Source organism: Pleurodeles waltl, chromosome 7, assembly GCF_031143425.1.
Source record: "Pleurodeles waltl isolate 20211129_DDA chromosome 7, aPleWal1.hap1.20221129, whole genome shotgun sequence".
NCBI lineage: Eukaryota > Metazoa > Chordata > Amphibia > Caudata > Salamandridae > Pleurodeles > Pleurodeles waltl.
The window spans coordinates 901976704-901989722 of NC_090446.1; the positions used below are offsets into that span (position 1 = coordinate 901976704).

The 13019-nt window shown below is 48.3% G+C and overlaps 1 protein-coding gene across 2 annotated transcripts in view; it reads right to left on the bottom strand.

The window, feature by feature from the left end:
- The window catches only part of TBC1D9B (TBC1 domain family member 9B), a 172277-nt gene extending 159535 nt beyond the window's left edge, over nt 1–12742 (bottom strand). For both annotated transcript variants that reach the window (XM_069199510.1, XM_069199509.1), the window contains exons 1-2: nt 12160–12742; nt 1412–1522 (exon numbers count right to left, since the gene is read on the bottom strand). In XM_069199510.1, the coding sequence (XP_069055611.1) occupies nt 1412–1522; nt 12160–12277 (229 nt within the window). In that variant the 5' untranslated portion in view covers nt 12278–12742. The remainder of the gene's footprint in view (nt 1–1411; nt 1523–12159) is intronic.
- Nucleotides 12743–13019: the final 277 nt, after the last annotated feature.

The following is a 13019-nucleotide window of genomic DNA, read 5'->3' on the forward strand; positions in this document are numbered from 1 at the left end:
ATTTTAAGGTGCATTCAGTCCGAGGTGCCATAGCATCTAATGCTTTTTCTCTGGGTGCTAAACTGGAGGAAATTATCAATGCCGCCATCTGGTCAACAGATTCCAAGTTCAAGAGGTTCTATTTTAAACCAGTGTTGGATATGGCATCATTGGTGGTGGATATGCTTTGAACAAGCATAATTTACACCTCCGGCCCTAATGTAGAATGAAAAAATGTCCTAGCTCTCGTAACAGAAAGTTTCAATTCTATTAAGGACACGGAGGCGAGGATTATTCCTGCCCGGATACGGCTTGTCTTATTCCCACGCAGTGGATGGTCTTCTCCTGTACAGGAGGTCTGGTTAAGAGTAAGTAGAGTATTCAGACTTTATAAGAGTACATAACGTGTCAATTGAATTCTATGTTTGGGGTATGTTACTGATGTTAACGGTTTTACTTTGCAGTGAATATTAGGGTGCCTATAGTTTTGATTTCTGCTCAGATGTTGTGGTTCCTTATCTTGTATGGTAATGAGGCAAGCAAAGGTGAATGACTCGTCCATTATCTTCATCTCGCGTCAAGAAAGCGGAAGTGCCCGAGGAGGTGCAATGGGATATGGACAGTAGACTATGGATTTGCTGTTGAAATTTGTAGTGCCATCCCAGGGTGTTCTAGGAAGTGTAGTTTTTTGCTTCTAACTTCTGCGGTTAGATTAAAGGAAAGAAAGATAAGCATAATCCTCGCCTCTGTGTCCTTAACAGAACTGAAACTTTCCTTTAGGATAGCTAGGAAATTTGTCATTGTTTCCGCAAGTTAAAGTGAGTTTAGACTGCTGAAGAAGCAGCTGCACATGGACAACCATAAAGAAACAGGTAACCGACACCCAAGAACAAGTCAGAGAACCAGATTTCTATTGGTTCCGGGAACAAAAGACGGGGGATATGACCTCAAACCAGTCACATCCTCAAATGACAATGAAACAGAGGAACAAGCCATCCTAGCTGCACTTGTAAATAAATTAGGGCTAACCAACTTAGAAGTTATATACTAGGGCAGAAATATGTATTTTACCAAGAAATAAAACTGGAGAAGGATTACGCGTCCTGAACTGTGCTTGAAATGACATGCACACATATAGTGCAGAAAACAACAACAACAGCTGCATGTTTTGAAATTAAAATTAAAATGATTTGGTCAGAAAAATTTAAAAAAAGATACATGTACAGGAGCTCACTTTGGTGCTCTGTTTTCAAAAATATCGATCCAAATCAGGTTGCTATGCAGCTGCATACCAATCAGGAATGACAAATTCCCACACACGACTCCATTACAAGATGAACTCTAAAAAGGTGCAATGAAAGGCACAAAAAGCCGCACAAATTGTGAAGGGACACTGATTAACCAAACTGTCTTCATAACTCATGGCACTTACCACATGCCACAGTCCAATAGATTTGCGACTCCTGTGTCTGGTGCAGGATCCGGTAAGGAGCAACACGGGAACTGGAATCCAACACCACATCCAAGGTTCCGACCAGCAGACCTAAGAAGCAAAAAGATTACATTGGCCATTAGAACTGCAGGCACTGAAGTTTCAGCAGGCATACAATGCAGGCTTCTAAGCACTTACTTTCAACTACAGCGCATCACATTGCCCCCACAAGCAGCAAAAGAGCATGAAGCCTGTACAATACCCAGACATCATTCTCCTACAACCAAAATATCTCACATAAATGCTAATGCTAATATCCAATATGACTGCTAATATCCACGCAATCATGGAATAATTCCAAAATCAAATTTACAATATAAATATTCACCAACCATCCATACACATGTAGCAGCTGTTGTCTTCACATTCTCCAACAATATGTGTAAGTTATTATTCCGAGTACATACCAGCATATCCACTGTCATTAGAATAAACTGCGCAGATATCAGAATGTTAAACAAGAAAGTGCTGTGAGGGTTTCAGTGACTGAATTCAATTAAATACAAAAAAATGGAGGCCTCTCTGTACTGACAATGTCAGAAAGGTATGTTGAATTGTTACGTATGGCAGTGCAAGTTTTGTAATAGAAAATTCTGTTGATTATGAATCTTTTGAAGCCAAACACTTAAGAAAACTGTTTAGTTTACATCCCTGTTGTAGCTGAAGCAATACGAATTGAAGCAGGATTGCAATCCTTGGAGACTGATGCTGAGATTTTGGGAATTAAATGTATGATCAGGCTTTGGAGTAACAACTCTCCTTCATTAGCAGATATGTGTCAGTGAGAAATTAGAGTGAATATTTTACTGATAAGAGAATAGGAGAAACTATTAAATTATTTAACAGCTATGACCGACACAAAAACAGAACGACTAAGGAATAGAGAACTTGTTTTTTCAGACAGAAGTTATTTAAAGGCACAGGTAGATGAGATTGCTTTTTCAAGTATTACTCAGTATATATCTATTAAATATTTGGTGCAAAGTGTGTATAAACAGAAGTTTTCTTTCACTGCTTAAAAATATTTAAAGGAAGTACCATGCCCAGAGGTAAGAAAGCTTCTTTTTTTAAAGGTGGACGTTGGGACTGGCCTCGGTGTCTCTTCGCCCACCGCTCACGGTCCCAGCCGCCAACATGCCCCCTGGGGGCAGTAGAAGCACGGACCCCAAGAGACGGAGAGGACCGGGAGCCAGGTGAGCCTGCTGGCCCGCGACTGCGCAGCTCCCAAAATGGCGGCGCCCACAGGAGCTCGGGCATAAGATGGCGGGGGAGGTTAGGCCGGGGCCAGGGAGCCCCGCAGAGACAGGGGTACAGCCCGACTGGGGGCGCTTGGCAAGCAGTGTGGAGGGGCCCAGCAACGTCCTGGAGGGACGCTGAGGATCCCCCCACACCCGTTGGCACACGGATGCATCGGCACGACGGATGGGGGCACGCCGATTGGGGCCCGGACCCTAACGCTGGTCCAGCGGGCACAAAGATCGTCACCAGGCCAAGAGACTGGGAGGTGAGTCTGCAGAAAAGGAAGGGCGCTGGATTGTGGTGGGCCCCTGACCTGTTGCCTTCATCCTTGAGGAGCTTTTGGGGGGCCCCGGGTCGTGGCGGTAGATCCCCCCCCCGGAGGGTAAGAGGGCCAGGCAGCGGAGAGGCGAAGGACGCCCCAATAGAGGCGAGAAAGAGACTCACCAACACTTCGCAGAGAGGGCCACCGGGGGCAGGAGAGGCGGCCCTCAGTTCCCAGGGCCAGGAGCGCCACATATAACACCCCTCACAGGAGACCAACAGAGACCTGGGTGTGGCCGGGTTGTCGACCAGACTCCACTGGAGCCTGAGAGAGACGGCGAAAGAGAGGGAGCCTAACACATCGTTGGACCAGAGATGAGCCGACATTGGGGGTCCCGCGTGAGTGCTTGGAGGCGACAATAGAGAGGGGGCCTTCCAACACCCGGCGGATGAAGAGAGGTCCAATGGCCGCGGCACGCCCCAAAAAAGATAGATCAGTCAAAGACATGTTTGCAAAGACTATGAAGGGCAACTCGAAGGGAGACACCCCCACCCCTGTTACGATCCGGAGAGAGGGCAACGAAGATGGTGAGGGCCCAATCACGTGGCCCTTCCTCGAGGGGCTATTTCAGTCCCTAAAAGAAGACCTTCAGGTGGTAAAGCACGATGTGTCCCGGGACCTGAGGGAAGTAAGACACAAGCTACAAGCAGTTGGAGCTAGAGCAGAACCGCAACGAGGAGATAGAACAACTCCAACAAGAAGTAATTTGCCTACAGGAGCACCAAATCATGCTCCAAGCACACACAGAGGACCTGGAGAACTGCTCGAGGCGGAATAACATTTGCATCAGGGGGGGCCCCAACAGGGCCAGAAGAGGACTACATTGCCCAGTACTTCGGCTCCCTATTGCATCAGATTTTAGGGGAGGACTTGGATAAGGGGGTACGAATGGACAGAGTACACAGAGTGGGCCCACTGAGACCGGCCCACATACCCCCAGTGGACATTTTGGTTTGTGTCCACGACCTCCTCCTTAAGGAGTGCATTCTTCGACTAGCGAGGGAGCAACACCCGCTGAGGTTTCGGGGCCACTCACTGCTCCTTTATCAGGACTTGGCAGCAATCACCCTACAGAAGAGGAGGGACTTTAGGCTGATCACCTCATACCTCAGGGACAAAGGGTTTTCCTATTCCTGGGGCCATCCCTTCTGCCTGATCGTTTGATAGGACGGCAAACTCCACCAACTGTGTTCACTGAAAGAAGCCTGTAGTTTGCTGCAACTGGAGTTGCCTTCAGAGGATCATTCCCACTCGACGAGACCCGACCGTGGGCGCCGGAAGCGTAACTGCTGGCAGACTGTCCCGTAGAGGAGCACCAAGCCAGACCCATAGACAATAGTGTCAGAGTGAAGGGCGGTTCTGGAGACCCTCGCCGGGGACTCCGTGACAACTGATCGGGAGGGGGGGAATGAGAGGCCTGCAGACATCTAGAGACAGAGCTGAGGGGCAGGGCCCGGGGGACACTTGACGGTAGTAAGGTAACCGGGTGCTTTTCTCCCAAACTACGGACCATCTTTCTGGATTACGCCGGATGTTAAGAATGTTGTTGGTGTTTAAGGTTTTTTTTTTCCAGGGGGAAGGTGCCACAAAGCTTAGACATAGGCATATAAACTGCATTGGGGATGGAGTGGCCCCCAAATGTAGCCACTACGGGGAAAGAGGGACATACAGAGGGTGTAGAAAACTATGGGCCCATGACTTAGCGCCGGCACAACCCCAAGCATCTTTAAAGTAGTAACACTCAATGTTAAAGGGCTGAACAACCCAACCAAGCGCCGGGCCGCCCTTTCCTACCTAGAAAGTACCAGGGCGGACCAGTTTCTTTTGCAGGAGACCCATCTACGTCCTGCAGATCACCACAGATTACGATCACAGGCCTTCCCAATACAACACTTTTCCTCACACGAGAACAAGTTAGTGGGAGTGGCATTCTTAGTGTCACGATCATTCTGAGGGAAGGTGGTAGACAAAATCGCAGATATACCGGGGCAGCTACTACCCTTCAGGGTACACCTCGGGGACTCCAAGGTCGTCATGGCCTCCATTCACACCCCTAACGAGAAGTAGGAGGGATTCATACGTTGAGCGCTGGGCGAGGCTCATGACCACCCAGGACAGACAGGTACTCATTGGGGGAGACTTCAATATTGTCCTCAACAATGACTGGGACAAGTCGGCCTCTAGATACTTGTGGGGGTGGGGGGGGGAGGGAGTCAAGTCACCAAGGGGACTACAGACACTGGAGGAGTTAGGCTTGAGTGACTTATGGAGGAATAAACACCCCACAATCGGGGACTACACCTTCTACTCCCATGCTCATAAAACCTATGCCCGCATTGACCTTTTCTTGGGTACTAGAGATGTCCAACAGAGTCTGAAGGAGATAGACATAGAGCCATGTGCCCTGTCGGACCACGCAGCTGTCTCCCTTACACTCACTATTCCAGCTCACCACAGGGCCCATCGTCCTTGGAGGCTCAGGACTACTCTCTTGTCGAGGCCTGAAGTGGTGGCTCAGATACAGAAGGCTATCTCCAGCTATTTAGACATTCATAAAGCAGCAGATACCCTAATCTCCCCATTCTACTGTGGGAAACGATGAAGGCGGTCGTGAGGGGCGAGTTCATTGCCATCTCAACCACAGACAATAAGGCTCGAAGAGAGAAGAGGGCCCAGTTACAGTTGGAGGTGCCGGAACTCCAGAAGATTCACAAACATACGGGTCCCCGAGGATCTGGACAAAGTTGAGTGCGGCCAGGGCACAGTTAGCAAGCCTAGACATTGATAGCACAGAATACGCAGCACTCCGGCTGCACCATTCCTCCTCTGTAGGGGGGAACAAGTGCAGACGCCTCTTGGCCAACAGATCCGCGCCCAGAGGAAATCCACGCTGGTGGAGACCGTGAGCTCAGGGGACGGAACAGAGGCGGTTGGTGAAACGCATATAGCTGCGTCATTCTGAGAATTCTACCGGGACCTATATACTCCCCATTGGCCCAATATAGATGCCACTCTGCAATACCTCAATACCACCCACACAACATGACTCTCGACGGATGACGCAGCCCCGCTTGAGGCTATCATATGAATAGAGGAGGTTATATCAGCAATAGCCAGGCTGGAAGCCCTGAAGTCCCCGGGAACAGACGGCTTCCCGGGCTTGTTTTATAAAACCTTTTGCGGTGAGCTTGCCCAGATACTGACGCACCTCTTTAACGCTATCTCTGGTCCGGATACAATACCACCAACCATGCTAGATGCATCCATCGTGGTCATCCCAAAACCTGGGAAAGACCCCACACATTGCGGGTCCTATAGACCCATTTCCCTACTTAACGTAGACAAACCGCTCATGGGCATCCTGGCTTCCTGCCTGAACCCACTGATGTCCGGCCTGGTGGACCTGGACCAGGCGGACTTTATTCCACTCAGACAGTGAGAGGACAATACTAAACGGATCATGCACATCATAGACAAAGCTCTGCGCTCGGGGAGAGAACAGATGCTGCTCAGCATTGATGCTGAAAAGGCATTTGACTGGGTCCAATGGCCACATCTACAGTCAACCGTGGAGCACTTTAGGCTGGGGCCCCGGTTCCGTGCATGGATTACTAGCATGTATAGTCACAAGATAGCCTCAGTTAAAGTCAATGGGATAGCATCTGCCTTCTTCAAGGTTGGCCGGGGACCCAGCAGGGGTGCCCACTTTCCCCCCTGCTGTTTTCTCTTTATATGAAGCCCTTCGCACAGTGCATAAGAGACAACCCAGAGATGACGGGGCTACTTTTGGAAGGGAAGAACACGTAATAGCACTTTAAGCGGATGATGTGGAGGTGGCCTTGGATGACCCATTGAGGGCTCTGCCGGCTTTCTTGAAGGAGGTAGAGACTTTTGGGGGTGGGGGGAGAGGGAGTGTCTGGTTTTAAGCTAAACCTCAAAATCACAGGCTCTCAGCCTCACACTCCCGAAGGATACAGTGGAGCTGTTGGCCCGGCAGTATCCGTTATAATGGCAACCGCAATCCATTCCATAGTTAGGCATTCAGATGGCTAGGACTGTTGCGGAATCCTCACATTTGAATTATCAGCTCCTCCTCCAGAGTGTCAAACGAGACCTGGCCCAGTGGAGAACCCATCCCAGCTCATGGCTGGGCAGAATAGCCACCATAACAATGCCGGTCCTGTCCAGGGCTCTATTCCTTTTTCAGGTGGTCCCGGCGGAACCCCCGCCCGGATCCCTCCAAATGCTACAGCGTGTTATTAGCCACTTCATTTGGGCCGGTGGAAGGCCTAGAATGGCCAGACACCTATCTTGTCAGCACCCGCGGAGGGGTAGACTGTGTATTCCTGACCTCCAGCAATATTACAGGGCGGCCAAACTTCAATACTTGTTACAGTGGTCCCGGCCAGAGTCCGCTAGGCGATGGCTCTTCATGGATAGAGCAGTCGTAGGGACCACTCTTTGGAAGATCCCTTTCCTTCTGCGTTGCCATAGACCATGGGGTCTGTACTCCTCCCCCGTCACTGGAGCAACAATGAAGGCATGGGACCAAGTGGCTCGCACTAAGGAGCTTACTACCTTCCCGTCCCTTCTGACTCCCATAGTGGGGAACCCAGAGTTCACGGTGGGCCAGTCAGGGTTCCTACCTGTTTTGGTCCACCCCACAATGTCACTCCATCAGACACCTGTTTGACGGAGAGGGCATAATGTCCTTTGATAGCTTAAGGAAGGCACGTTCACTACGTGACACCGAGAGAATGCGATATCTCCAGACACAGCACTGGGTGATGAACCCAAAGACGCGTGAGGAAGTATCTCGACCCCTCCTGAAGTTTGAGAGATAGTTATTGACTAAGACAACAGATAAACACATAATCTTGGACCTGTACCATTTGCTACAGAACGCAGTCCGCTATCTAGAATCCTGAGCCAGAAGAGATGGGAGACAGAACTTGGGAGACAATTCACACCCGCGCAGTGGGAGGCGATTTACTATAGGGCCAGACACAGCGCACAGTACAGCAGGCATAGAGACTGCAGTGAAAATAGCCACGTTTTGGAACCTCAACCCGGCCTGGCTCCATAGGAACGACAGCTCGCATTCACCTCTGTGTTGGAGAGGTTGCAGAGACCCAGGTACACTGACACACATCCTCTTGGAATGTCCAAAGTTGGCCACATACTGGGAGGGTATTCTGCAAGACATTGACCGTCACTTGAACACACAACTTCCGAGATTTCGAGATTTCCGGCCTACATCGTTCTGGGCCTGCCAAGCCCCTTGACATTTCTACTCAAATCACTAAAAGGATGCCAGATTAGCCGCGTACTTGGCGCTGTACTCCAGAACATCTTAACACACTGGGGCTCCCCACAATTCCCCACACGGCTGCGCTGGCTACGTTGGCTGTGGCAGATTCTGGGGATGGAACGGCTCACTCTTACTCTGCAGGCACGGGACCACTCATATAGAGAACTATGGCACCCCTTTCTGGCTTTACTCGGTGGGGAATACTGAGAGCTGACCTGCCCTAAATACTTAAGAATCCTGTGTCTCACAGAAGGCGACAGTCACCAGAGAAACAAGAGATAGTGGGACACAATAATAGTATCGCACGCACTCTTCCATGTTTGTGGGCCATAGGGGCACCTGGGGGGGTGGGCGAAAGAGGACGGGTGATACTGGCCGAGGTCTGTTTTCCTCCTTTGTTTCTTTACCTGTTGGATGGCATGATTCGATGTCAGGACCGGAGGCTTCGGATTATGCTTCTCTCTCTTTACTGCAGATTAAACAGCAGCCAATCAAAAACACCAGTAACAAAAAACTACTTCTCCTGTGAATCCCAGAAGCCCTTAATGTCCACCAATGGAAATGATGCATTCTTCTTCAGATGGACAACATTTCAGCTGTCCAATATATAAACTGTCTAGGAGGGACCAGATCTCGTGTTCTGGTGGAAATTGCGATGGAGTTCTGGCAGTTTTGCATGCAACATCAAATTTCGGTGACTGTGGAATATATTCCAGGTTGGGCCAACCTGACTGCAGATTGGAACGCCAGCTATTTCAAGGATGGCAGCGATTGCAAACTGAATCCTCAGGTCTTCCACAAATTGAATCTTCGATGGGGTCCTTGTTTGATAGATCTCTTTGCCTCGAGGCTCAATGCTCAAACTACCCATTTTATTCAGTTGGAGACCAGATCCCTTGGCGTCTGGAACAGACGCCTTTCTGCAGTCTTGGGAGAAGGGGATTCTTTATGCGTTTCCTCCCTTTGCCATGATTCAGAGAGTACTCTCTCAGGTGAGGAGACAGAAAGCGGAATTGATTTTGGTGACACCCATTTGGAAAGCGCAACCTTGGTTTCCAGTAGCGATGTCAATGTTGTGTACTCACCTGATTGCGATCCCGCAGGACCCTCAACTGTTGTTGGACCCAGTGGGGTCTCCACATCCCCCAATATGGATGAGGCAGTTATCGCTTATGGCGTGGAGAGTTTCTGGAAAAGATGGCAAGTGTCTGGAGTTTCGGACAAAGCAATGTTTTTCTTGTCCCAATCTTGGGCTCCTTCCACTCAAAAGAGATATCAGTCTTCTTGGAAAAGATGGGTGTGTTTGTGTGGTGGGCAACGTGTTGATCCCCTGGGGCCTCTATTAGTATGATTGTTAATTTCCTTTCTGAAGTTTTTGGACTAGTCTCACAGGGTTTGGCTTACAGAACCATCAACAATTTCAGATGGGCGATATCAGTGGGTCATCCCCATCTAGAAGGGAAACCTGTGGGGAAACACCCATTAGTATGTAAACTTCTTTGTGCGTAGCATCAGAATGGTTAAACCGCCTCAACCTAGATATTCATCTCTTAGGATGTGGATACAGTCTTAAGGTTTTTGAAAGCCTGGCCGTGTAATAAAGATCTTTCACGCAAGCAACTTTCAGCGAAACTATTTTGCTTTGTCTTCTGTCCTGTCGGATGTGCGTGCCTGGTTATACCAGGCAGAGTGTTATTCCTTCTGGAGTTTCTTTTACTATTTCAAACCTTACAAAGCCAGATTCCAGACATGTCTCTTATCCAGCTTTTCCTCACCATCAAAAATTATGCATTATGAAATGTTTAAAAGTTTATGAAAAATGTACTTGTGAGATCCGTAGAGATTTACAGGGACAATTGTTAATTTATCTACAGAAACCCTTTGGTCCAGTCTCTGTGGCTACTCCGGCACACTGGGTTTGATGGATTTTGGAGTAAGCTGGGATAGATGTTTCTATGTTTGGGGCACATTCAGTTAGGGGAGCTATGGACTCTATAGCGTTGTCTGCCGGTTCTCATTTAGAGGATATTATGAGAGCGGCTGATTGGTCATCAGACTCCACATTTAAGATCTTGTATCATAAACCTATTGTTGATGTTGTTTCAACGGCTGTGGATCAGCTTTGAACTAGCATAATCAGAAGCCTCCGGTCTTGACAAAGAATAAAATATTTTCTAGCTTAAGCGTCAAGAATTTTCAATTCTATTAAGGACACGAAGGCGGGTATTATCCCACCCGGAAGATACTTATTGTATTACTTAGCTTGTTGAATTTCTGCTATGCATTACGTTTGAATGATTGTATGCCCACCCTTTATATCATTTCTGGAGAAGGCTATTATTTGCCTAGCTCTTTATTTCTAGGTACTGAGAACAAAGGTGCCTGAGCGGTATTATGGGGACAAAGGTTGAGATGAAGATTGGTTACTTCAGGAGCACGGTCAATGACATCTTCAGAGTTCTGGTTTCTTTCGAGGAGATTCCAGTTCTAGGAATCAAGTACTTATTTGGTTTTGATTGCAAAGAAAGAGAAAGGACTGTGTTCACAGAGACAGATATACAGGGGTCAGACCTGTGATTGGTAGACATTATGGACTTCTGGGGTTCATGGGAGAAGTAGTTTTTTTGTTATTGGTGTTTTTGATTGGCTGCTGGTTAACTTGCGGTAAAGAGAGAGAAGCATAATCCTCGCCTCTGTGTCCTTCATAGAACTGAAAATTCTTGATGCATAAACTAGGAAAGAATGTATTCTGCCCTTGTGTATTTTGCCTGTTGAAACTCATTAAGAAATTTGAACCATAAAGTTGCACGTTTAATTAAAATACAGAATTTCAAACAGCAAACTGCATGTTATACTAGTTTTTAGTATATAATCCATGTATTCTAAATAATTTTATGGACGCGGTGATGTTATAATTTGTAAAAGTTTATATAACTGTATCTTGTTACCAATGCATGTTGATATTGTAAATGTACGAGACAGAACAATACACGCACTTCCATTTTCAGCTGCACAATATTAATGTATACATCTCCTTTTCACATTCACCAAAGCCAAGTGTCATAATATTGAGCATGCACATTCTACTACGCTATTGCTAAGACATGTGCCACAATCATATACAGCTTAAAGTGGAAAAGATGGATCGCTATGCAATAACCAATGAATGACTGGAATCACATTTTACGCTCACAGTAATCTCACCCGGATGGGCAACATAAAAGTAAGCAATTGTATCTGGGTCTGACACCTTGACACCCAAGACTAACAGAAGCAGTACCACAAACAGTCAATCAAGCAACACCAAGCAAGTTGTTACCTCAAGCCCCTGTTTTATTGGGTCACGCCTGTAAGTTACCATCTGTGCCATCTGATACATAGGTTTGATTGTGAAGTGTAATCGTAAAAGCTTCTGAATCTGGTAAATTGTGGAACAGTTCTGCTAAATGAATGAGTTAACTCTGACCAAGGAGAGAAAACGTCAATGCACCTAGGTGTCGGTAGGCACGCTGAAATGGGCCCTGTCCCACTCAAAGTTCTGTTTCACTCAGATACTATTACTTTTGTAATAGGAGCCCCCTTTAATAATTCAGTTTTTACACCTGCCCTATATTCTACTACCCCTGAGCCTCGGTAACTCCCCCTGATATTGTCAATCACTCCATTCCCGAGGGCTGCTGCTCCCCCTTATCCGATAGCATGCCAGTCTATTGCCATCGCACTAATACCCCATCTCACATCCCCACCACCCCAAAAATCGTCTGCCACCCCATCTACATGCCATTGCCTCCTCGCATGCCCCTCCCCCGCCATTACCTGTCAAACCTTGGCCCCTCCCGTGCCCCCTCCTCCGCTGCAGGATGAAGAAGGGGTTCGCTCTCTCCGTTACCCACAATGCGTTCGCCAACAGCACCTCCTGCGGGGGCAGGAACATCCTGGGTGCTGCACGGGAGCCCGCAGGGCGGCGACAGCTCGAGTTCCACTAGGGTGGAAAGCTAAAGGTCCTGGATAATCAAGCAGGCAATCTTTGGGGGGCAGGGAGGCTCGGTTGACCCCCGCAAGCAGGGCACCCCCGGGTGAACACGTAGGGCCGGGGCCCAGCTGCAGCAAGAAGCTACGTAGCACCTCAGCCGCCTCAGCGTGCGGCGCCTCGGCTGCCTGTCTCACTCCAGGGCGGGGACTGAGCGCGGCCTCCGGGCCGAGACAAAAACAGTGGAGACTGGAGAGAAGTGGACGGTACACAGCGCCCTCTGCGGGGCCCCGGGATGTGGCAGGGGGGCGGGCCCGACACCCCGCCAGTGACAGAGAAAACACAGGCAAGTGCGCCTGGGCTGCAATCCCCAAACACAAACACAGAGAGATGATGCGCACGTGTGCAACGCATATGCAGTTTATCTATATAGGAAGCGAAGAGGACGTGGCGTAAAGCGTCCGATTTTGGAGTTAGGGAACCAGTTTCTAGTGTAGGCGTAGTGTATTCTGGGCAAATCACGTAATCTCCCAGTGCCTACCAAAAATGAATGTGCTCTACACTATTCCAACACGTATTTTCCATTAAACAATTTTCTATGAAAAAATAATGTGTGTCTAAAGGAAAGTTACACTGGGAGTCCAATACCGCATGCAACACAAACGTGCAATAGATAGTTAATGTAACAAGTAAAATAATAGCTTAA